Raw genomic sequence first — 26,410 nt, forward strand, 5'->3', positions numbered from 1 at the left:
ATAGAATATTTCCATAAAATTTTTCATCCCCTATTTTATCCCCTTTTGGGGTTGAAGTTACCAAAAACACTGAAACACATCTTTTTACTTCCAACCGAGAAACCAAGTACAAAGTTTCTTGGGGCGAGGAATTCTGCCTTATCCGAGACACCTTTTACTCTCTTTTTTTCACCCACACACGTTTCAGCACTTTTTGTGCTATCTTCAGTGGGCTATTTTTATTTTCTAGCTGTAAAATTGTTGTTACATAATAACATTTCGTGAAACTCTTGGTACATAATATTTACAATTCTGAATAAATAATTGTTGTAAAATATAATACATCATTTGTTCATAGTTCACATGTGAGATATGTATTAACGACGTGCTGCACTGTGTGTTGTTCATAGCATTATGTCAGAGTTCTATTTATAGCTTAATTGGCAAAAAGAGTGGCTGTATGCATTAGATTACATACCGTACATGATGCAATTGGACATTTATTTTGGCAGCTACTCTGCTACACAATCTACAACTTCGCATCTGCAAACAGCGAAACGTAATTTTTATTTTTCTGTTTTTTACGCATTTACAAACGGAAATGAGTACATATCATGTTTTTTGTGGGTAACTTACGGTTTTGACATCGTGGTGCTTCCTCGAATGTTATTGGCGAAGTGAATAGGCTGATTTCGCGTCACTTGGCACCGCACTTTCTCCCATTTTTCAAAACAGAGGCAGAGTTTTCGCCGCCATTACATGTCGTTGTGCAGCACAATATTAAAACCGTAAGTTACACCCAAAAAACGTGATATATACTCATTTCCATTTGTAAATGCTTAATACACAGAAAAATAAAAATTACGTTATGCTGTTTGCAGATGAGAAGTTCTGGATTGTGTAGCAAAATAGCTACAAAAAATAAATGTCCAATTCCATCACGTAAGGTATGTAATCTAATGCATACAGCCACTCTTTTTGCCAGTTAAGCTATAAACAGAACTCTGACATAATGCTGCGAACAACACACAGCGCATTAGGTTGTTAATACATAACTCACACGTGAACTATGAGTTCATGTATAATGTATTACATCAATTATTTATTGACAATTGCAAATATTGCCGCGCGGGATGAGCCGAGCGGTCTATGACGTTGAAGTCGTGGACTGTGCGGCTGGTCCCGGCGGAGGTTCGAGTCCTCCCTCGGGCATGGGTGTGTGTGTGTGTGTCTGTCCTTAGGATAATTTAGGTTAAGTAGTGTGTAAACTTAGGGACTCGTGACCTTAGCAGTCAAGTCCCATAAGATTTCACACACATTTGAGCATTTGAACAATTGTAAATATTATGTACCAAAAGTTCTACTAAATGTTAATATGTGACAACACTTTTACAGTTAGAAAATAAAGATAACCGACTGAAGACGGCACAAAAAGTGCCGAAACATGTCTGGGTGAAACAAAACAGACAAAAGGTGTCTTGCATAAGGCGGAATTCCTCATCCCATTTTCGTAGCAAGCACGTACGTAACAAGAAGAACTGAAACACCACAAAATGATCAAAGTTTCTTACATTTAGACGTCTTCAACTTTTGTAGTCTTTTCTTCCTCAGTTGCGTGTAATATTATGGTATATTGATAATTTTTACTTATGGACCGTCTGACAGCAACTGAATAAAACACAATTTTAGTGCCATACGCGTTTCGCCTTTATTTTCTGCAAGGCATCATCAGTGGCCTGGAATATGTACATATGTTAGCTATTTAATCTACATTTTTGTCACTGTGCCCATAGGTTATAAACAGTTCTTTTGGTTGGTATTTCCTATTAAGTAGTAATGTTTTGAACTGTACTTACAGGTTGCGTGGACAATTTCTTACATATTACGCTCCTGTTGCATTTTTGGTGTTGTTCTTCTTCTTAGGAATGCCAATTTGCGGGTTTTTTCCCACATTCCACAGCACTATGAACTGAACGCTTGTTTCACTGCAGTGTTTTGGTTTCTGTTGCCGACTGTCGAATGTTTTGGCCAAAGATCGAATGTTATTGCCGAACTTTCGAGTGTAATTATTGAAGTATCTGTGATCTGTTCGTGTATGCATTTGTGTGTGTGTGTGTGTGTGTGTCTTACAGTGTGTGTGTGTATGTGTGTGTGTGTGTGTATGTGTATGTGTGTGTGTTACAATGTGGTTTTTTTGCTGTGTTTGTGTGTGTGTGTGTGTGTGTGTGTGTGTGTGTGTGTGTGTGTGTGTCCAGATGGTGTGGGGAAGAGTTTTTTTGTTTTATGTTATCATTTCCTTTATGAAGTGTGTTTGTTCATTTATCACATGTTTGTTTTCTGCTATGGCTTTCTGCATGTGGAAGTTTTCTTGCGTTTGTATAAGATGTTTGTCACGGTTGCTTATTATCAATGTTCCATGTTTGTAGGATGATGCTTATGGTGTTTTAAATGCTCTGCAAATGTTGGTTTGTTTCATACTTCCAACATCTGATATGTTCTTTGTATTCCAGGCCACTGATGATGCCTTGCAGAAAATAAAGGCGAAACGCGTACGGCACTAAAATTGTGTTTTATTCAGTTGCTGTCACACGGTCCTTAAGTAAAAATTATCAATATACGGTAATTCCTAGATTTAGCTTTAAAAATACTTTTGTAACGAAATTTTCATAAAAATTTGCGTCTTCCACTTGACCACTTGAGGAGTTGAATTTCCAAAAACACTAAAGCGCGCCACTTTTTGTTTGTAACTGAAATCCAATTCTAAATTTTCACAGGTTTAGATTTAGAAGTGCTTTCATTATAAAGTGTGCAGGGTGAGTCAGTAGGGAAGGCACGCGCTTTGATGGCTTCTGATTCTGAACAAATGAAAAGCTCCAATGCGCACGCACGCCCTTTTCTTAACCGTGCTCGACGTATACAGTTGTTTGAAAGTCTCGAGCTTCAGCCGCCATAGCGACGGCTGGCTACGTAGTGTAGTGATGGGGAGCTCGTGAATGAGCCGTTCAAATGAACGCTTCACTTCAGTGAGGCGTGAACTAACCACTCAATTTCAATGAACTGGTACTTCAAACTCTTCACAGATAGCACGCTCCACACTTTTTTCTAGTTCACTCACTCTCACCCCCTCTCCCTCTCCCACTACATCGGCGCTACGTCACTCATCCTCCCTTCGCTTCAGTCCTCCCTCTGCTGCCCGTCGACGAATCGCGCGGTGTTTGTGGGGAACGATAGGTTTATTACGGGTTGGGGAGGTGAGGGGCGAGGGGAAGGCAGCGTCAGCTGCTATGTGCAGTGCTGACATTACTCGTGACTATTATACTTCGCGTCTACGGGTAGCCTACCGTTGGCAGCGCTTGCAGACAAATGAATATTAAAGATATAAATGAAGGGGCTGGCTGTGTGAGCACGCACAGCCAACATCAAAATAAAAGGTTTGTTAATAACACTGAAAGAGGGATTTTACCTGAAATCGTACCAATGACTACAGGTGACAGTTTACGTTTCGAATCAGGAGGGTTATTATTCTCAACAAAAATAAAATCTACAGGAAAACTTCTGAATAATTACTTAACGTAGGTATATAGACTGTGACAGTGGTAAACATACTCATTCTATTTTGGATTAAATTTTACAAGGAACATAAAATTGGACTGCATTTCGTTGGTAGCCCTATTTTTCAGTTCATGAATACAACAAATAATATTTCACTTGGCAGATAAAGACTTTTTTGGACGCTTCGTGAGAAAATTTCGAGCAAGATTAAATGTAATACCTTCTTTATATGTGACAGGCTTTTCTGTTTATCTTTCCTTTGTCCCCTTCGACTATGCTCTATTTAAGTTAACTCAGCGTAAAACGTTGCGTGCACGTTACTGCATAGTTCGGCCATCTGTTGGTAAAATTATGAAGTATTACTAAGCTTCGTTGTACGAGCGAGGCGAAGCGAGCGTAGCCGCGGCTGAGCGGCGAACTGGGCAACTTCGCCAGGCTTCCGTACTTCACGAATGAACTACTTCGTTTGAACGCTTCACGGCAAAGAGTGAAATGAATGATCAAAAAAATGGTTCAAATGGCTCTGAGCACTATGGGACTCAACATCTTAGGTCATAAGTCCCCTAGAACTTAGAACTACTTAAACCTAACCAACCTAAGGACATCACACACACCCATGCCCGAGGCAGGATTCGAACCTGCGACCGTAGCAGTCCCGCGGTTCCGGACTGCAGCGCCAGAACCGCTAGACCACCGCGGCCGGCCGAAATGAATGAAGCAGTTCACTGGAATGAACGAGTTCGACCCATCTCTAACCGTAGTGCTCTCTTCACGTTTTCTGCGACACACACATGGACGTGGTGGGCCGTTGTTTGAGGCGGTGGGGCCGCGTTACGCCTCACGTGCGCACCTGTCGGTCCGAGTCAGCAAAGACAGCGGAAACATCCCCCACCACGCGGAACCTAGGTTCGTTTGAGCAGTTACCAGAAAGCGCCAGACAATAGGCTGTAGTGCGCATGCGCAGCTACGATGGCGTAAGCAGCCCGTGCTTGGTGCTTGCTCTGCTCATACGCTTTTCGTCGTATTTCTGGTGGGGCATCACGTGACCATGTGTAGCCCTGCGGCATGTCGTTGAGAGGACATACTGAATTGTACTTAGAGCAATTGTTTTATCATATCCCACACAGATAAAGGATGCAAATAAGGAAGCAGTTCTTGGCAAAATATCATTTCAAAATTAGACTCCATAGCTCGAAGTACCATTAAATTTTGCTAAGGGGTGACTTTGACAGATTTTTTTTTAAAATTCGTACTCTGCAATATTGTTATGTAGCATTTCCAACTGGTTTACATCTACACAGCACCGCAAGAAGCTACTAGGATGGAATACAAATTACTTGCAACAAAAAAAGAGACAGTTTCTTGTGTAGCTTACACCGGAATAAAGGACAATAAATTTCATGACTATTTCAAAATGTGAAAAAATTAACATGGTGGTCTGTGAGGCAAAGAAACTGTACAACTAACAGTTTATATTCTATTCTAGCAATAAATATGAAGCCATGTGGGGAGTTAAAACGATAAAACATGGTATGCTGACAGTGTAAAATTTAGCATGGAATGGCATTCTACAAATTTAAGACGTAAACACAAATTAAGAAATAACGTCAGACCCAGAAGTAGTACTAGACAAGTGCCTTGTGATCGAAAAACACTTTCACAGAAGGCAGATCTATAAAATTCTGCTACAGCTGTCATTATATTTGAAACAAAATATTTAGTTCAAAACTATTGAGCAAATTTTCCTACTTAGCTTCAAGCCAATGTTTACGTATGTTCGTACGTATATAGCATTAAGAGATCTTACAGTGTCATAAAAGGAACAGGGCATCAGAGACTACTCCAGCAGCATCGGAATTTGATAAACCATAGTAAAATGCTTCATTCCGCTCTAATTGCACATTTCTATGTCCAGATGGACTCTGAAGTACCTGATATTCAGCGTTTCATGTGGTTCTCGTGATACTAATTTTCTTGGAAGTCCAGTACTGTATTCTCATGTTTGGTTCTTTATTATGGTATAATGGTATTATGGTATAACGTAATTCGTCCCAGAAGATGAAAATTTGCACTTTAAACTGAACAAGGCTGAAAGTAGCCAACAGCGCAGAATGAAACACTTCGTTTCAACTAAACTAACTGCCTCAGCGGAAAAAAAAATTAACTGAAGCAAATTTCTCTATAAAACGGAGAGAAATAGCTTCATTAAGACATTAATGGTTGATTGCTAATAATGTGGAAATAATATAAAATCAGAAAATTGAAATTCCTAACTTATTTTGGTCTTTCATGGTTATGAGAACGTATATTAATTCACATGATGGCTCCCAGCCACAGAAATCTGTTTTGTTTTCATTTGACGTGGGAGCTGTAAACGAAGACACGGCCACGGGTCACGTGGGGAAGTACCCCAGCTTGCTCTGCGCATGCGCGGATCTGGCAGCTTGGGCGCGCCAGGAAAATTTCTCCGGGTAGCTTCTGGCTGCTTGCTGCTACTGCTCGTACACCCAACAGCCACGCTCCAAGCAGCCAGAAGCGGGAGGAAGGCACTGCTCATACGCGAATTCAGCTCTGCGCATGCGCACGGGCCCGCTGGCAACTGCTCATACGAACCTAGTCTGCCTCGCATTTCACACGCGTGCGCTCCTGCAGTGCTAGGCAACGCACGGGCGACACAGGCAGCTGCCACTGCTCAACATTAGAGGACAGTGTTTCTTTCATCTTCTGTCACCTACACTCGCCCTGCTTCCCCCCCTGTTTTCATTAGTATCGTCGCAAACTGTTAACGAGAGAGGGGAGAGGCAGTGGCGGTGAAGGGACGCCTGTGTTCGGCGGCCGACAAGGCGGTTGCGCTGGACTGCGCGTGTCCAGTACTGTCCAGGCGTCAGCGCACGTTTGACGAGTAGGGGCGTTTGAAAAGTCCGTGCAAAAATAAAAAACGTATTTGTCATAAACCTTTCTTATTTTTCGACATAGTCTCCTTTTAGACTTACCCACTTCGTCCAACGCTGTTCTAATTTGTTGATCCCTTCCGAATAATAGGAACTGTCCAAGTCTGCAAAATAGGTATTTGTTGCTGCAATCGCCTGCTCGTTTGAATAAAATCTTTGCCCCGCCAGCCGTTTCTTCAAATTGGGGAACAAATAGTAGTCCGAGGGAGCCAAGTCTGGAGAATAAGGGGGGATGTGAAACGAGTTGGAATCCTGTTTCCATTAATTTTGCGACCACAGCTGCTGAGGTGTGTGCTGGTGCATTGTCGTGATGGAGAAGGCCTTTTTTTTTGCTGTCCAATCGCCGGTATTGTCTTGCAGCTCTGATTTCAAACGGTCCGATAACGATGAATAATGTGCACCTGTAATAGTTTTACCCTTTGATAGATAGTCGTTGATGATTATCCCTTGCGAATTCCAAATGACTGTCACCATAACCTTTCAGGCCGAAGGAGTGGTCTTCGCATTTTTTGGTGCAGGTTCTCCCTCGGTAACGCATTGTTTAGATTGTTGTTTGGTCTCAGTAGTACAGTAATGTATCCACGTTTCATCCACAGTGACGAAACGACGCTTAAAGACCTGTGGATTCTTCCTAAACGGGTGCAAACCATCCTTGCAACACTTCACGAGATTCCGTTTTTGGTCAAGCGTTAGCAATCGCGGAACCCGTCTTGCGGATAGCTTTTTCGTTTCCAAATGTTTGTGCAAAATATTACGTACCCGTTCATTCGAGACGCCACAGCACTAGCAATCTCACGCACCTTAACTCTTCTCTCATCCGTCACCATATCATGCACTTTATCGATGATCTCTGGAGTCGTAACCCCCACAGGGCGTCCAGAACGTTCAGCATCACGTGTGCCCATATGGCCACTGCGAGAATTTTGAAACCGCTTATAAACTGTTCTAATCGAAGGTGAAGAGTCACCGTAATGTTTATCAAGCTCATCTTTAGTTTCCTGAGGCGTTTTGCCTTTCATAAAGTAATGTTTAATCACCGCACGGAATACTTTTTCGTCCATTTTTTGACAATCACTCGAGTTCTTTCATTCACACGAATGCCAAACACAAAGAAATTGACCAATGCGGCTGAAACTTGTGTTTGTTCTTTCCAAAGATGCCACTAACTGAACGTGACCTCGATAAGCTCCGGTGCTGCCATCTCCCGGACAGTGCTCGGCCTTCTCAAACGTCCCTCGTATTTGCATTCTGAGGCCGAGGTGGACGTGCAGTGAAACACCCAGCAGAGCCGCAGAGAGGGCAGGCTGTGGGGGCTCCGTTATCTGGAGCTTCAGTAACCGGGACAGACAACTTATCGAATGTTTCGAGAGCAACTGTTCCAACAGTCGTGACAGCCTACACGAAACACGGAAAGACGTCATCGTGTCAGCGTAACAGCGCAAATCGAAACTAAATTACGGACATCGCCGTACGCTAACACGAATTGTGTCGAAACGACACAAAATTACGGCGGCTAAAGTGACTACAGAGCTCAATAGCCATCTTTGGGACCCCGTATCTGTCGACACGGTCAGCCGAGAATTCCGTAAAGCGAATATTCGTGAACGAGCTGCATTACCGAAACCGTCGGTGACGGCAACCGACGCGAAGAAGCGCAAAACATGGTGTCAGCAGCATAAATCCTGGACGGCTGAAACACGTCATACGGTCCTACTGGTCAACGTTGTCGTTATTTCCTATGTTGGGCTAGGTTTACGTCTGGAGAGCGCCGAAAGAAGCCTACACTCCTGGCTGCTCAACAGTTAATCACGGAAGTGTGACGGTGTGGGCGGCCACATCGTGGTACTCTGCTGGTCCCACCATTACTCTCAAAGGCAGTGCTACAGCCAACGGCTATGTGGACATTTTAGGTGATCAGGTGCACCCCGCGATTCAAATGTTGTTCCCCAACAATGATGCCATACTTCAGGAGGATAACGCACCCACCCACACAGCCAGGACGGTACGGTCGTGGTGTGAGGGGCGTGCGGCTGGACTGCAGCCTCTTCCCCGGCCAGCACGGTCCAGTCCCCGGACTCCTAACACTACGGAACCCTTGGGGGCGGCATTTGAGCGCAGACTCCGGAGCGAATTTCCGCCTCCCTCGTCACTGCAGGAGTTACAAGAGGTTCTCATCGAAGAGTGGCTCAAGACCAATTTGAATCGCGCGCCAAAAGCGAGGTAGCCAATCAGAGACTGTGCTCGACATCTATTGAGGCTCTAACACAATTCACCCTGAGAAGGAGACCTCACTTACCGTGAGGCCATTTACTAGGATGGCCTTCGGCTGTCCGTCTGATAAGGACTTTTTTTATTATTCACTGTGGCCCTGAAAAGGGCCGTTTGTTGAGAACACTACTTTCAATGATTATATAAAGTACAATCACCGACAATGCGACAATCTTCCAAAGAAGAAGGACCACTGGCCTTCACCCATAAGTGTACCCTGCAGTCGGAATTTATCTTACAACGTCTACGACAAGACAAACACAAACTCCCATGAGGAAAAAGGTAAGAACCCTCATTAGCAATTATAATCTCAGAAACAGGTATAGTACGGTAAGCTAAGATTTCTCTGCTTTCAAAGGATTCCAAACCTCCTCTACCTGCATTGTTACAGGCAACGAAAGCTACAGTCAGCCATCCGTTACCCAAACTGGAGGAAGAGGATACCTTCATTAAAGAAAAATTGAACCTAGCCCCACAAAATAAAGTAGGACCATGAATTAGAACGAATTGAGCTGTTTTACAAACACCTCTCGTTTCGTTCTTTTTACCCTTCCCGGAAGATGTCGAAGAACCAAGGGTGCCGTCCACACTGACAAGTGATTTGTAAAGCAGCATTCGCCGTACTATACCTGTTTCTGAGATTATAATTGCTAATGAGGGTTCTTACCTTTTTCCTCATGGGAGTTTGTCTTTGTCTTGTCGTAGACGTTGTAAGATAAATTCCGACTATAGGGTACACTTATGGGTGAAGGCCAGTGCTCCTTCTTCTTTGGAAGATTGTCGCATTGTCGGTGATTGTACTTTATATAATCATTGAAAGTAGTGTTCTCAACAAACGGCCCGTTTCAGGGCCACAGTGAATAATAAAAAAAGTCCTTCTCAGACGCACAGCCGAAGGCCATCCTAGTGCCTGTATGGCAAGAAGAATGGCAGCTGCACTGTGGTCAAATGGGAGGGGGCGTCCAACCCCTTATTAATAAGCCGTTCCCAAGTAAGTACAGGTGTTCACGTATCCCCTGTACGTTGACGTTTTTCTCATAACCACTATGGCCAGCACTATCACACCTTCGCTCCTGGCTCACCCTGTATTTTCATGTTCTATTTCACGCCATTAGGGACGAAACATCAAAAAATGCAGACATGTGTGGTTTTTTTTCCAATTGTAACAGAGAAGTTAAATGTCAGTTTTCGTAGATGTAGTTTGAAAAATGCTTCGATTAATGAATTATTTTAGAAAAAAAGGTTCAAGCACCCGCATAGAGGTTAAATTTCCGAAAATGCTGATGCTGTTACGCTTCCTTTACTTCTGTCCGCAGTCCTGGCTTCAATAGCGACATATTTTCAAAACAGCTGGACTAAATTAAACCGTATCAGAAGGGGCCATGTAAGACGCAATGCATGCGAGTACAGGTGGGGCCTGTGCGACTCAGCAGCCTGTGACTGTGGAGAACCACAACAGAGCGTCCGCCGTATTGCTGAGGAATGCCCTTTAAGAAGATACGCCGCACCTGTCCCTGAGGTGAAACCCTCTGCTTTGGGTTGGCTGTGCAATCTAGATATTGAGCTTTAAATGTATGAATGAGCTTCTAGTCAGGCTTGCCAAGCTCTTAACGTGTAGTTATTTTGTCTTGGGTGTTTCTACTTTATCCTTTTGTGCTATTGCTTGGTTTTTACACATGTACTACTTACAGATCGTTTTGTTTTACACATTTCGTTTACATATTGTTGTACTTATATAAAATATTGTCGCTGTATTGCCATACGCAAAATAAAATAAATAAATTCAAAACACCTTTGATGCCTTGTTTCCCCTTACGGGTGGAACACAGGAAAGTGCGTTGTTAAGGCCGGTATTACACTATCAAATTTCTTTGTCCAATATCTTTGTCCAGTATCTTTGTCAAAGATATTTGATAGTGTAATAGGGACTTTGTCAAATGTCGTCCAATATTTGATCAAATCTAGGGCCTCGCTGTATATTTGATCAAAGAAACCGCTTGTCTTCTGTTCACTGCAATGTGACATGTTACCGCATGGAGCGCTAGCATCGCCGCAGTGTACTGTCGTGTGTAGTGTTTTTATAACCATTGCCGGTAAATACAATTGGTGTGTGCCGACAACTACAAAATTAATAGAGATGTCTGAAGCTGATGAGGCCCTTTACAACGTGAGGCACCCTGAATACAAAAATAGATTAAGAAGATTGGAGGCCTGACGTGACCTAACCTAACATAACCCTCTCCTGTAGCAAGGAATGGGAGTGTTATAGTGAGCCTGTCTTCTGAAGATGTAGCAGTTCTTAAGTGAATATTGTGCTTTGTGATATGAGGATACACTTCACTGAGCACATACAGAAATGTATGCTCATCCATTCTTAAGTAATTGATGTACGACTTGACGTCTTCCACTGTAAGCTCACGTAACAAGTTTCGTTGAATGCTTTTATCGTGTCGTCGTAAAACCCACGGCTTCACCCAGATTAGATTAGTTTTTCGTTCCATAGATCCGTGCTGAGGAGAGCCTCGTGGATGTGGAACATGTCGATTTTTTTTAAGCTGAAATAACAATACTAATAGTATGAATAAATACAATACACCATTTGTTTCTATTAAAAATTTCGCCAATGGAGTAGAAGGAGTTGGCTAGTAGTAACTTTTTCAGGCTCCTTTTAAACTGATCTTTATTTCTAACTAAATTTTTTATGTTTCCTGGCAAATTGTTGAAGATGAGTGTTCCTGAGTAGTGGACCCCTTTTTGAACTATAGTAAGTGCTTTTAAGTCGTTGTGCAGATCATGTTCGAACTGAGTTGTTTGTTGGAAAAAGAGATATATTATTTACGACAAATTTCATTAAGAAGTAAATATACTGAGAGGCAGTAGTTAGTATATCCAGTTCTTTGAAGAGGTTTCTGTAGGACGTGAATTTACTCCACAAACAATACGTATTACACGCTTTTGGACTCTGAAAACTTTTGTTTGACTTCAAGATTTACCCCAAAATAATATCCCATATGACATTATGGAATGAAAGTAGGCAAAGTATGCAAGCTTTTTCATTTTTATGTTGCCTATGTCTGGTAACACTCGAATCGCAAATACAGATTTGTTAAGGCCTTTCTGCAGTTCTGTGGTGTGCTCCTCCCAACTGAATTTATTATCAAGTTGTAATCCCAGGACTTTTAAGACTGTCAACCTCGTATGTATGGTTCCATTTTTTCCCCCACTTCTTTTCCGCATGTGCACACAATGCAATTGGGGTACGTACAACTGCTACGGTTAATAAAAAGTTGTTGTCAGCCGTCTTGAACTGTGACGAAAAATTTGTTGACAGTGTAATACCCCTTCTAGGGCTACGTCAAAGATCTTTCTCAAATATATTTGACTGAATATCTGATCACGTCTTTGATCAAATCTTTGACAAATAAATTTGATAGTGTAATACCGGCCTAAGCGACGCCTGCTGTATACGAGGCCGGCAGGAGCTGCAGCGGTCAGCCTGTCCTCCGTGCTGGGCCGCTGTGAGTCAGCGACTGGCTGAGTCAGGCTGTCAGCCCCGGCGGCGGCCTTTGCGCGTGTGTACAGGCAGCTCTGTACACGGCAGCACTGGAGTTATAACGTGTAGGACCCCCTGAGTGGGAGCCTCCGCTGTGTGTAGCCAAGGAGAAGCGGAACACAGGCACTACGGCCCTGGAGTGGCGAGGGGGGGAGGGGGGGTGGAGGGGGGGGGGGAGCGTGGCGCGGGGGCGGCCAGCACAGCAGTCAGTCCAGGTCAGTGTCAGCTGCTTCTCTCGACTAGGCAACTCCGCCGCGTCTCTCCTCTGTAACCGCCTCCTGTCGCATTTCTGGTGGGGAAAAGCCGGAGTAGCTAGAAACGGCTTTCGTCTAGGCTAACGATACATACAGGCTCAGTGTAGAAAACGCACCATTTTTTTACTCGATATGTGATACGAATGATTCTAGTTTTACCGAGTCGACGACTTACGTATATAAATGGTTCAAATGGCTCTGAGCACTATGGGATCTGACTTCTGAGGTCATCAGTGCCCTAGCACTTACAACTACTCAAACGTAACTAACCTAAGGACCTGATTTGATCCATTATAAATGGTCTTTGAAAGCCTGCGACTGTAGATATAATAGGTTTGTTTATAAATAAATAAATCTTCTGCTACCAGTCACGATTTTTCTTTATTTTACTATTCGCACGACGCGTTTCGAGAAATAATTCCCATTTTCAAGTGTACAAGTTGTGTATGATGTTAAGTGTGTGTGAGACTCTACACAAATGGACCATTAGAAAACTGTAAGTACAAATTGTTCTCAAACTTTAGCCACTAACCTCACAGAAAGAATTGATACCCAACTAAAAATCGCGTTTCTTATGTATTACAGTAAAAGTCAACAAAATGAAGCAGACTCACACACACTGACAACATCAAAAGAAATGGCTTAACACACATAAAAAACGCACTTGAAAATGGGAATTATTTCTCGAAACAAGTCGTGCGAATAGTAAAATAAAGAAAAAAATCGTGACTGGTAGCAGAAGATTTATTTATTTATTTATAAACTAACCTAAGGACATCACACACATCCGTGCCCGAGGCAGGATTCGAACCTGCGACCGCAGTGGTCGCGCAGTTCCGGACTGAAGCGCCTAGAACCGCTCGGGCACCTCGGCCGGCTTACGTATATAATACACGATTTAGTTATTACCTGAATTCTGGAGCTATTTCGGGGGAAGGATTACCACTCATATGCTTGTTTCGAGGATCGATGTGGGACGTTAAAGTACCTACGCTTAAAAGAGCATTGCAACAGGTGAAAGCTGCCTTCACCGAAAAAGATTTCCGGTACACCTAAGGAAGAGAACCACGAAAAGTTTTGCGTGCAGCGTGTTATTACGTGGCAGTCAATTACGGTCACGTTTATAGCTGTTAAGGAAAGAGACAAATTCTCCCATAGGTTTGAAACACGACTGCTGTGCGAAATACTTGAATTGGACTGACTCAATGAGGTTCAGATTCAGATTGCTCTGAGCACTATGGGACTCAACATCTTAGGTCATAAGTCCCCTAGAACTTAGAACTACTTAAACCTAACTAACCTAAGGACAACACACACACCCATGCCCGACGCAGGATTCGAACCTGCGACCGTAGCAGTCCCGCGGTTCCGGACTGCAGCGCCAGAACCGCTAGACCACCGCGGCCGGCACTCAATGAGGAATAAAGAAGTACTTCTGGGAATGCGAGAGGAAAGAAACTTCTTGGAAACGATTAAAACGAGGAAAAGATATTCACTGGCAGCATACGTGCTGCGAAGAGATTGTCTGCAACGATGAGTCGCCCAAGAAAAGGGTGCGGCTGGAAGAAGAGGGCTCTGAATGCTTAATGGCGGCAGACAAGCCGCGGTTTGTACTGACTGGAGGAGGAAAGGCGTCGAGTAATGCAGGAGTAAGAGCTGGTGTTGCCCGGGAAAGTGTTGCACGCCCTCTGCTGTTCATGATCTGCATAAACGGTTTAGGACGGAATCTGAGTAACACTCTTAGATATGCTCACATGTACCGTCATGTAATGTCATCGGATCATTGAAACGAATTGTAAAATGATACAGACAATATATCTGTGTGGCGCAAAAAGCGGCAGTTGACACTAAATCACGAAAAGTGTGAACTCATTCACACGAACACTGAAACCGAAACGGTGAACTTCAGTTACACGATAAATCACACAAATGTAAAAGCTCTAAACTCAAGTAAATAGTTAGGAATTACGATTAGGAACAAGTTAAACTAGGACGATCACAGGGACAATCTTAATGTAAACTGGAGCAACAACGCAGATAATGTTGTCGGCAAAGCAAACGAGAGACTGCTACCTATTGACTTAACAATTAGAAAATACTTCCAATTGATATGTGCCATACAGCAAACCAGTGCTTAACAGTATTGGTTGAAAACAGTCTCGGTTGCAATTTTAGTTTTTTATTCATCAACGAAGCGTTTCGCCTTATTTAGGCATCTTCAGGTTATCTACATAGAAAACAGAGAACAAATACATGTATTTACTAATCGCGATCGCGTTGTGCAGACTTGGATAACCTATAAGCACGTTTAGACAGATCCAGTATTGAAAGAGCAAGTACCTTAATTTGGTATTTCCTAGAAGAATGCTTCAGTCAGTGTAGCCAAAGGTCATCGTCGGATATATGAGGCCGACATCGCCTTCGTTAAACTCAGTAAAAACTATGAATATAAAGTAGTAAAATCATTACCTTTTCTATATCTATGCAGATCTCGGTGCCTCTCGCGTCCCTCTACAAAAGGTACGATTTTACTGTTTTATGTTTATAGTTTTTACTGAGTTTAACGAAGGCGATGTTGGCCTCATGTATCCGACGATGCCCTTCGGCTACACTGACTGAAGTATTCTTCTAGGAAATACCAAATTAAGGTATTTGCTCTTTCAATACTTGACCTGTCTATACGTGCTTATAGGTTATCCAAGTCTGCACAACGCGATCGCGATTAGTACATACATGTATTTGTTCTCTGTTTTCTATGTAGATAACCTGAAGATGGCTAAATAAGGCGAAACGGGTCGTTGAAGAGCGAGACTGTTTTCGACCAATTTTAGAAAATGCAACAGGTCTACTCGAGAGACTGCGTACACGACGCTTGTCTGCCCTCTTCTGTAGTACTGCTGTGCGGTGTGGGGCAAGAAGCATTGGGTAGGTTTGACGGATGACATCGGAAAAGTTCAGAGAAGCACAGCTCGTTTCGGATTATCGGGAAACAGGGGGGATACGGTACAGCATTTAAAACAAGGGCGTTTCTCGCTGCCGCAGGATTCTCTCGTGGAGTTTCGAACACCAACTTCCTGCTGGGAGTGCTATAATATTTTTTTTTTGCCGCATATCAACATACGGGGAAAATATCATCGTAATAAAATAAAGAGAGCTCGCACGGAAAGAGTGAAGCGTTTGAAGTTAAAAATCTTCTGGGTTACTAGGCCGCGTCACGTTTCTTCTAAACTGTTCGACGTTTCGACTGTCCGCTACTGCTAGAGCGCTGTCGCGTCCACTTATGAAGGAGGAGTTTTCTGCCGTTTACCAATACTGTCACTTCTCCAGGACGAACGCCAGAAAACTCCCCCTTTATAAGTGGACAGCGCTCTAGCAGTAGCGGACAGTCGAAACGTCGAACATTTTAGAAGAAACGTGACGCGGCCTAATAACCCAGAAGATTTTTAACTTCAATGACAGCGGCCACGAAAGCCTGCAGACTCACATTGAAGCGTTTGTTTTCCCCGCACGCTGTTCGAGAATGGAGCGGTAGAGAAGCAGTTTGCATGTGGTACGATGAACCCTCCGCCAGGCGCTTAATTGTAAACTGCAGTGTAATCACGTAGATCTAGATCACTATTACAGGGCGGCGCAAACGCGGAAAACCGCGCGCGTCCAAAGCGAGGTGCGGCGAGGGGCTGCGCAGTGCATCGGTTCAACTCGGCTTGCTAAGTGAGGCTGGCGCTATGCACTGCCGGACGGCTTAGTCAACATTGGAATACGTAGGCGCAAGACAATTACCGGAATAATGGAACCATGTTGTTGTTGTTGTTGTGGTCTTCAGTCCTGAGACTGGTTTGATGCAGCTCTCCGTGCTACTTTATCCTGTGCAAGCTTCTTCATCTCCCAGTACCTACTGCAACCTACATCATCTGAATCTGCTTAGTGTTTTCATCTCTTGGTCTCCCTCTACGATTTTTACCCTCCACGCTGCCCTCCAATACTAAATTGGTGATCCCTTGATGCCTCAGAACATGTCCTACCAACAGGTCCCTTCTTCTGGTCAAGTTGTGCCACAAACTCCTCTTCTCCCCAATCCTATTCAATACCTCCTCGTTAGTTATGTGATCTACCCATCTAATCTTCAGCATTCTTCTGTAGCCAGCATTCTTCTGTAGCACCACATTTAGAAAGCTTCTGTTCTCTTCTTGTCCAAACTATTTATCGTCCACGTTTCACTTCCATACATGGCTACACTCCATACAAATACTTTCAGAAATGACTTCCTGACACTTAAATCTATACTCGATGTAATGGAACCATCTGCTCCAAAAAAAGGGAAAATTGCCGAAAGTCGATTTAAACCGGAATGGGAACTCTCCTACTGTTTTGTGCGTTGTGACGATAAAGCCAAATGTCTAATCTGCGATACACTAATTACGTGTGTCAGAAAATCGTCTATTGAAAGGCACTACAGCAAATTGCATTCAGAAAAGTATAGTGATATAACAATATAACAGGGGATACCAAAGAGGAAGAATTACGGAAGTTGCAAACTCTTGCAGAAGAGAATTCTGTATCTACAAACGATGTTTGTTGCAAGTACTTTAGCATGTATATTTTGGTTAAAGGTCGCGCGAAACGAAATAACATTTGTTTAGATTCCTTAGTTTTCGTTTTCGCATAAATTATTTCTAACATGTTTTTTTCTCTACTTTAGGGTGAAGAAATGACTCTCAGAGCTGGTTACAAAGTTGCTCTACGTTTAGCAAGAGCTGCGAGGCCATGTATGGACGGGCCATTAATAAAAAAACATTGTGTTGGACGTAGTAGAGGCAATGAATCCCACACTAGCTCCCGCGTACAGCTGAATACCACTTTCCAGGATGACAATACGTCGAAGAATCAACGGCATTGCTGACAATTTGCATGAACAACTGGCAGCCAAAATTAAAAAGTTCCCAGCGTACTCCACCGCGATTGATGACTCCACGACACTGGTCAGTTAGCAATATTTTTGCGTGGCGTGGACGACGACCTACGTGTAACGGAAGAGCTCCTGGACATGATTTCGTTGAAGGACACTGTTGCAGGGGCGGATATTTTAGCAGCTGTTGGAATGGCAGCTGAAGGAATAGGACTCCCTTGGGAAAAGCTGTTTTCCGTAACCACAGACAGGGCACCAGCAATGTGCGGTAAAGCAAAAGGGTGTATTGGCCTACTGCGGAAAAAAACGTTACATGCCGAATTTACCTTCCGTTCATTGTTTTGCACAGCAAGAGGCTCTTTGTGCGAAAGTTACCGGTCTCCAAGATGTGATGAAGGTAGTGGTGCGTATCGTGAAATACATTCGTTCTCATGGACTCACTCATCGTCAATTCAAAGAATTTTTGATTTCCTTTGAAGAGGAGTATCCAGATATTCCCTACCACGCTAAGGTGCGCTGGCTGAGCAGAGGGAAAGTGATTTTCCCGACTTTTTCGACTGCGCCACACTGTGGCTCAGTTTTTGGAGAGCAAAGGACGTCCGGAGCCACTTTTTCACGACCCTGAATAGGTAGCTGATTTAGGATTTTTAGCAGACATTATGGCTCTCCGAAATGATTCAAGTCTGAAACTCCAAAAAGAAAACAATCTCATCAGCGATATGATCAGGAAAATAAACGCTTTCCAGTATAAACTGAAGCTCCTCAAAAACAACCTTTCAGAGAAAAATACGCAACACTTTCCTGAACTAGGTAAGCGAGATATAAATTGTACCTTTATTAAAACAGCCTGATTTTTATAACCGCTCTAATCGAAACGGTACTATGTTTTTGTTTGACAGCATCTGTGCAGGAAGGAGCGCGCTTTGAAAAATACGAAAAATACGTGGAGGTGCTACAATCCCTTTAATACGCGTTTAACGACCGATTCCAGGTAATGTGCCGGTATATGACATACAGCTAAATAAAGGAGGTTGCGTTACATATGCAAGTGTAACATTACATTAAAACCAATAGTACACATTACATGTTTCTTAAAATCTATCGCATTTCAGTACTTCGAAGCAACGGCTTACATTACTTTCATTTCTTAACACTGGCTTTGTTACCTACCTGCAGCCCTGCAGCCACTTCTCGATGTTTTTGTGAAACCTTTTTCGATGGATATTGAAAGTGCGCCTTCAGACTTACATTTCGAACTAATTGATTTGCAAAGCGATGCTCACCGAAAGGATGTGTTTTACAATACAAATACAATTCTACCAGAATTTGCCGAAGGAAGAATTTCCCAAGTTACACAGAGAAGCAGCGAAGATTATTTCTATGTTTGGTTCCACTTGTGTATGTGAAGGGTTTTTTTCTGTTTTGTCTTGACAAAAACTAGATTGCGTGCGAGTATTTCTAATTGCAATTTAAGAAATTGTCTCAGAATTGCTGTCAGCCAATCTCTTGTTCCAGATCTTAGTAGCATAATTGCAAATAAAATAAAGAGCACATAGGAAGATACGTTTGTGTTGAAACCAAATTTAAAATTGTTACCATTACAGTTATTATATAAATCTCTTTTGTACCGGTACACCAAACTAAGGCCGGTATTACACTATCAAATTTCTTTGTCAAAGATTTGATCAAAGATGTGATCCAATATTCCGTCCAATATATTTGACAAAGATCTTTGACGTAGCGCTAGGGTATTACACTGTCATCAAATTTTTCGTCATAGTTCAAGATGGCTGACAACACCTTGTTACTAACCGCAGCAGTTCTACGTACTCCAATTGCATTGTGTGCACATGCGGAAAAGAAGTGGGGGAAAAAATGGAACCATACATATGAGGTTGACAGTCTTAATATGAGGTTGACAGTCTTAAAAGTCCTGGGATTACAACTTGATAATAAATTCAGTTGGGAGGAGCACACCACAGAACTGCAGAAAGGCCTTAAAAAATCTGTATTTGCAATTCGAGTGTTAGCAGACATAGGAAACATAAAAATGAAAAAGCTTGCATACTTTCATTCCATAATGTCATATGGTATAATATTTTGGGGTAAATCTTGAAGTCAAACAAGTTTTCAAGGTCCAAATGCGTGTAATACGTATTATTTGTGGAGTAAATTCACGGACCTCCCGCAGAAACCTCTTCAAAGAACTGGGTATACTAACTACTGCCTCTCAGTATATTTACTTCTTAATGAAATTTGTCGTAAATAATATATCTCTTTTTCCAAGAAACAACTCAGTTCATACATACAATACCAGGAACAAAAATGATCTGCACAAGGACTTAAAAGCGTCTGTGATATATTCTGTTACTCGTTTTTATTCTCTGTGGGTGTTTTTAGTATTTGGAAAAAGGGACCGATGACCATCGCAGTCTGGTCCCTTTAATCCCACAAACCAACCAATTTACTTTAGTTCAAAAAGGGGTCCACTACTCAGGAACACTCATCTTCAATAATTCGCCAGCAAACATAAAAAATTTAGTTACAAATAAAGATCAGTTTAAAAGGAGCCTGAAAGACTTACTACTGGCTAACTCCTTCTACTCCATAGACGAATTTTTTAATAGAAACGAATGATGTATTGTATTTATTCATACTATTAGTATTGTTATTTCAGCTTAAAAAAAATCGACATGTTCCACATCCACGAGGCTCTCCTCAGCACGGATCTATGGAACGAAAAACTAATCTAATCTGGGTGAAGCCGTGGGTTTTACGACGACACGATAAAAGCATTCAACAAAACTCGTTACGTGAGCTTACAGTAGAAGACGTCAAGTCGTACATCAATTACTTAAGAATGGATGAGCATACATTTCTGTATGTGCTCAATGAAGTGTATCCTCATATCACAAAGCACAATATTCACTTAAGAACTGCTACATCTTCAGAAGACAGGCTCACTATAACACTCCCATTCCTTGCTACAGGAGAGGGTTATGTTAGGTCAGGTTAGGTCAGGTCTCCAATCTTCTTAATCTATTTTTGTATTCAGGGTGCCTCACGTTGTAAAGCGCCTCATCAGCTTCAGACATCTCTATTAATTTTGTAGTTGTCGGCACACACCAATTGTATTTACCGGCAATGGTTATAAAAACACTACAGACGACAAAACGCTGCAGCGATGCTAGCGCTCCATGTGGTAACATATCACATCGCAGTGAACAGAAGACAAGCGGTTTCTTTGATCAAATATACAGCGAGGCCCTAGATTTGATCAAATATTGGACGACATTTGACAAAGTCCCTATTACACTATCAAATATCTTTGACAAAGAAATTTGATAGTGTAATATTTGTAATTGCAATTTAAGAAATTCTCTCAGAATTGCTGTCAGCCAATCTCTTGTTCCAGATCTTAGTAGCATAATTGCAAATAAAACTAAGAGCACATAGGAACATACGTTTGTGTTGAAACCAAATTTAAAATTGTTACCATTACAGTTATTATATAAATCTCTTTTGTACCGGTACACCAAACTAAGCTCTCCACCTAGTGTACGTTAGTATTTGGCAGTGACGAAGACAGCATGCTAGAAGCTTTGAAACAGGTCGAGACAGGCAGCTCGAGCGACACAAGCTAAGGGAGTGAGAGGCAGAAAGCCGGGGAGTGGGGGGTCTGCACCGCCGTGAACATAGCGCAGCCGTCTTCTGCACTGCGCGATGCACCGGTGCATGCACCTTGTGCGGCCCTGGAATAACACTGGAAACCGGCCTAGTTGGCAGCAGATTGAGAAAGAGCGACAGCACAAGAGAAAAGCGGAGGGCGCCCGGCTGATAGATACCTGTTGAAAGACGAGACACACAGCGAGGCTGGAGCTGGAGAGGTGGGGTCGAGCGGGCCGGAGCGCCCTGGACAGCGCCGGCTCTGCCGGTACTCACCCAGCGCGGCGGCCGCAGGCAGGCTGGAGAAGAAGCAGGCCAGCAGGCAGAGCAGGCGGCGCTCCAGGCGGTGACCGTGACGGTGCTCCATGGCGAGGCGTCGCTGTGCGAGTAGTGAAGTGCGGGGCGGCGGCCGGCCCGGCTCAGGGAGCTGCAGCGTGCGGGGAGGGGGGGAACCCCCTCCACCGCTACGGGACTTCCCCTAGCAGCGCGGCGCGTCGGCAGGCAGGCAGGCAACTGCTGGGCAAGAAACGACACACACGAGACGCCGCAGTCGGACGCTTCCGCTCCAGGAGAAGCGACGACGTCAACACACTAGAGATGGGCAAACAGAAACACGTAACTGTTTCGAAACAAATGGAACAGTACAATGTAATGTTTCGATACGCTGTTTCCAAACAGTGAAACAGTTTGTGATTTGTAATTTAATAAACCTACACATTTTATCATCTTGAACGTCTACTGTATAAGTATGTCCATATAAACACAAATGATCTGCGAGAGCGCTAATCATATCGCAGAAAGTATGAAACTATCACTTAGGCGTCTTGGCAGTTTCGTATTTCATGCAGCAAATGCGCTGCTTTCGTGTCGTGTGACTTTCATACTTTTCAATTCGCTGAGGACAGCCATAGCCGAAGACAGAAGACCAACGAACAGAATTGGAGGTGGGAGCAAACTGCAGGAACAGCGGATATGCTACTGGGATTCCCACATTCCGTTAGTATGGGTAATATACCCATCCCGCTTATTTCCATGCACACAAAGGGAATCATTGTGGATAATAGGCACAGTGACCATAGACTTACAAATAATGTCAAATAATTCGAATAAATAACAAAATATAACAGAAAAAGTTTTGTCTTTCAAGGTGTTTCGAACCGTTACTATAAATTCACCATGCTTCCCAGCCCTTCCCGTTCACCATTACACTATCAGTGATATGTCAGACAGATTGTTTGCAATTATACCTACATCAAATTTGTATATATGTCTAATAACTGTCACTCTACCCCTTTCTTTTATTCAAAATCTTGTAGGCTTACTTGCGTTTCTTAATATGATTACCGTACATGAACAGAGAAGCGTATGTTATAAAAAAGTGTAATTTAACTGAATGATTTTCACATATTTATTATTTTCAATGTGAATAGTATGCGTTGTTTTATTGTTTGGTTAGTGTTTATAAAGCAGATGTTACGCCATTTTCGGAATAGGACAGTCAGCTAGAAACGAAACTTTATTTTCAGATATCTTAAGCTTCATGCTATTGCTTGTCAAAAAGATTTCGACACTCTTGAAAGTGTTTCACGACGTGGTATGTTGTGTTTCAGTACCTGTGCCGAGCCCGAATCTCGTCCGACACAGAGCGGAATGAAACATCACTGTTTCGATACAATTAGTCCGTTCCAGGCACAGGTGGACTGAAACAGCCTTATTTTGAAACAACGATACAGTTTCTGTGTCTGGCTCGAGATCGAATCTGGTCCGGTTTTCCGAGACAGGAGCGGAATGAAACACCACTGTTTCGAAACAGTGAACCACAGCCGTTCCGAAGCACTGAAACAGTTCCACGTATCGATACACTGTATCGAAACATAGAAACAGTGGCCAAGTCCACAACACGCACTGCTGGCCATTACAATCGCTACACCACGGACATGACGTGCTGCAGACGCGAAAGTTAACCGACAGGATGAAGATGCTGTGAAATGAAAATTATTAGCTTTCCACAGCATTCACACGAGGTTGGCGCCGGTGATGACACCTACAACGTGCTGACACGAGGAAAGTTTCCAACCGATTTCTCATACACAAACAGCAGTTGACCGGCGTTGCCGGATGAAACGTTGTTGTGATGCCTCTTGTAAGGAGGGGAAATGCGTACCATCACGTTTCCGACTTTGATAAAGGTCGGACTGTAGCCTGTCGCGATTGCGGTTTATCGTATCGCGACATTGCTGCTCGCGTCGGTCGAGATCCGATGACTGTTAGCAGAATATTGAATCGGTGGGTTCAGGACAGTAATGCGGAACGCCGTGCTGGATCCCAACGGCCTCGTATCACTAGCGGTCGAGATGACAGGCATCTTATCTGCACGGCTGTAACGGATCTTGCAGCCACGTCTCGATCCCTGAGTCAAGAGATCGGGAAGTTTGCAAGACGACAACCATCTGCATGAACAGTTCGAACTCGTTTGCAGCAGAAAGGACTATCACAGCTCGGAGACCGTGGCTGCGGTTACACTCGACGCTGCATCACAGACAGGAGCCCCTGCGATGGTGTACTCGCCGACGAACCTGGGCGCACCAATTGCAAAACGTCATTTTTTCGGACGTATTCGGGTTCTGTTTACAGCATCACGATGGTCGCATCCGTGTTTGTCGACATCGCGGTGAACGGATATTGGAAGCGTGTATTAGTCATCGCCATAGTGGCGTATCACCGACGTGATGGTATTGGGTGCCATTGCATACACGTCTCGGTCACCTCTTGTTCGCATTGACGGCGCTTTGAACAGTGGACGTTCGATTTCAGATGTGTTATTATCCCTGGCTCCGCCCTTCATTCGATCTCTGCGAAACCGTACATTTCAGCAGGATAATGCACGACCACATGTTGCAGGTTCTGTACGGGCCTTTCTGGATACAGAAAATGTTCGACTGTTGCCCTGGCCAGCACATTCTCCAGATCTCTCACCAATTGAAAACGTCGGGTCAATGGCGCCCGAGCAACTGGCTCGTCAAAATACACCAGTCACTACTCTCGATGAACTGTGGTACCGTGTTGAAGCTGCACGGGCAGCTGTACCTGTACACGCCATCCAAGCTCTGTTTGACTCAATGCCCAGGCGTATCGAGACCGTTATTATGGCCAGAGATGTTTGTTCTGGGTACTGATTTCTCAGGATCTATGCGCCCAAATTGCATGACATGTGAGTTCTAGTATAATATATTTGTACAATGAATACCCGTTTGTCATCTGCATTTCTTCTTGGTGTAGCAATTTTAATGACCAGTAGTGTGGATACAGTCAGATCATCATGAGAATAAACCTCACCTATACAGCATTACACTGTGTATTCTATCGCGTTTCCTGCAACATCGTTGGATTGCGTTTCACTTGGAGCGGAAGGCAAGCTGTCTCGAGTACAGTCAATACGACGACGAGGATAAGTTTCATGCTGTGCGTTACGCGTACGTCGACTCAGCGATGATACGGCTCAACAGCTTCACTGGCGCATTTAACTTGGACAGCACTGGCCAGGCAAGTGATGAAACTTACTGCAGTGATGCGAACAGCTGCAGCAAAGACGTAAAAGGAGCCGAGCAGAGAACAAAATACCTTTGAATGTCATTTAATTTTTAAACAGCGGTTACGTGACAGGATTTGTGATTTCCTATCAGAGAGGTCACAGTTCGTAGTAATTGACGGAAAGTCATCGCGTAAAACAGAAGTGATTTCTGGCGTCCCGCAAGGTAGTGTTATAGGGCCTTTGCTGTTCCTTATCTATATAAACGATTTGGGAGACAATCTGAGCGGCCGTCTTCGGTTGTTTGCAGATGACGCTGCCGTTTGTCGACTAATAAAGTCATCAGAACGTCAAAACAAAGCGAAATACGATTTAGAAAAGATATCTCAATGGTGCGTAAAGTGACCGTAAAGAACGAAAAGTGTGTCGTCATCCACAAGAGTGCTAAAAGGAACTCGTTAAACTTTGGTTACACGATAAATCAGTCTAAGATAAAAGCCGTAAATTCAAGTAAGTACCTAGGTATTACAATTAGGAACAACTTAAATTGGAAAGAGCACACAGAAAATGTTGTGGGGAAGGCTAACCAAAGACTGCGTTTTATTGGCAGGACACTTGGAAAATGTAACAGACCTACTAAGGAGACTGCCTACACTACGCTTGTCCGCCCTCTTTTAGAATACTGCTGCGCGGTGTGGGATCCTTACCAGATAGGTCTGACGGAATGCATCGAAAAAGTTCAAAGGAGGGCAGCACGTTTTAGATTATCGCGAAATATGGGACAGAGTGTCACAGAAACGATACAGCATTTGAGCTGGAAATCATTAAAAGAAAGGCATTTTTCGTTGTGGCGGAATCTTCTCACGGAACATGTAAAGGAATTATATAACTTTTTTTATGAATATATAGACACTAGTTCAACTACCAGAGATTAACGCGTAAAGCATTTGCTGAACAAAAGAAGCTTTACGCTCTTCGTTTATTAGTTTTAGAATAAGTTACCTTTCGCGGTTATCCTGTCCTAGTGGTAAGACGTGTTGTGCCATTTCTTAGTGATAAAATTGGGTTAAGTAATGAAAGTGATTTTGAAGCAGAGCGATTTCGTCTTTTGCCATACCATGGGTCCCAGATCCTGAAATTCTGGAAAATTGTTACTGTTATTTTAATTTTATGCAGAGAATTCAGATGGAGGTGTCGCTGCTCAACAATAGAGGTACGTGAACGTGTTCGTCTGTTTGCTTTCGTGGCCGCTACCGCCAATTTCAATATATTTGCCGCGACATTCAGGTACCTGCGGTCTTTCTTTTCATTTAATTTCCAACTGCACGCATTTACGTTCTAAGATGAATAAAATGCATTTAACTGTAATTCTTTTTATCCGGGCCAGGGGGGATGAGTCCACTCAAGACGCACGTGCCCCTGCCCCGTTCGTACGTTCGCATACATTTGAGTGTGTACAAGCGCAACTATATTTAAGACTCATTTCCTACACAGTATTGACTGTTTTTTTTCGACCTTTCATTCACGAATGTACGTGCCCTGTTATTTGATGTAGTCAGTCGGCCGTATTCTTTAATAACAATATTTGTAATATTTCAGTGCCTTAATATCCACAATTGATATTTGCCTTCACGCTTCACGCGAAATGTTCATTACGCGACATCCACAATAGCTTTTATTTCAAAATTTCGACGACCGACTAAATAAAGATTTTTCTAACAATAACAATAGCAAAACATAATAATGTAAGAG

At 43.1% G+C, this 26,410-nt stretch overlaps 1 protein-coding gene across 2 annotated transcripts in view; it reads right to left on the bottom strand.

The window, feature by feature from the left end:
- Positions 1–21,537, bottom strand: part of LOC126108546 (uncharacterized) — a 122,287-nt gene extending 100,750 nt beyond the window's left edge. For both annotated transcript variants that reach the window (XM_049913834.1, XM_049913833.1), the window contains exon 1: positions 21,406–21,537. In XM_049913834.1, coding sequence (XP_049769791.1) covers positions 21,406–21,496 — 91 coding nt within the window. In that variant the 5' untranslated portion in view covers positions 21,497–21,537. The remainder of the gene's footprint in view (positions 1–21,405) is intronic.
- Positions 21,538–26,410: the final 4,873 nt, after the last annotated feature.

This window comes from Schistocerca cancellata, chromosome 11 (genome assembly GCF_023864275.1).
Source record: "Schistocerca cancellata isolate TAMUIC-IGC-003103 chromosome 11, iqSchCanc2.1, whole genome shotgun sequence".
Lineage (NCBI taxonomy): Eukaryota > Metazoa > Arthropoda > Insecta > Orthoptera > Acrididae > Schistocerca > Schistocerca cancellata.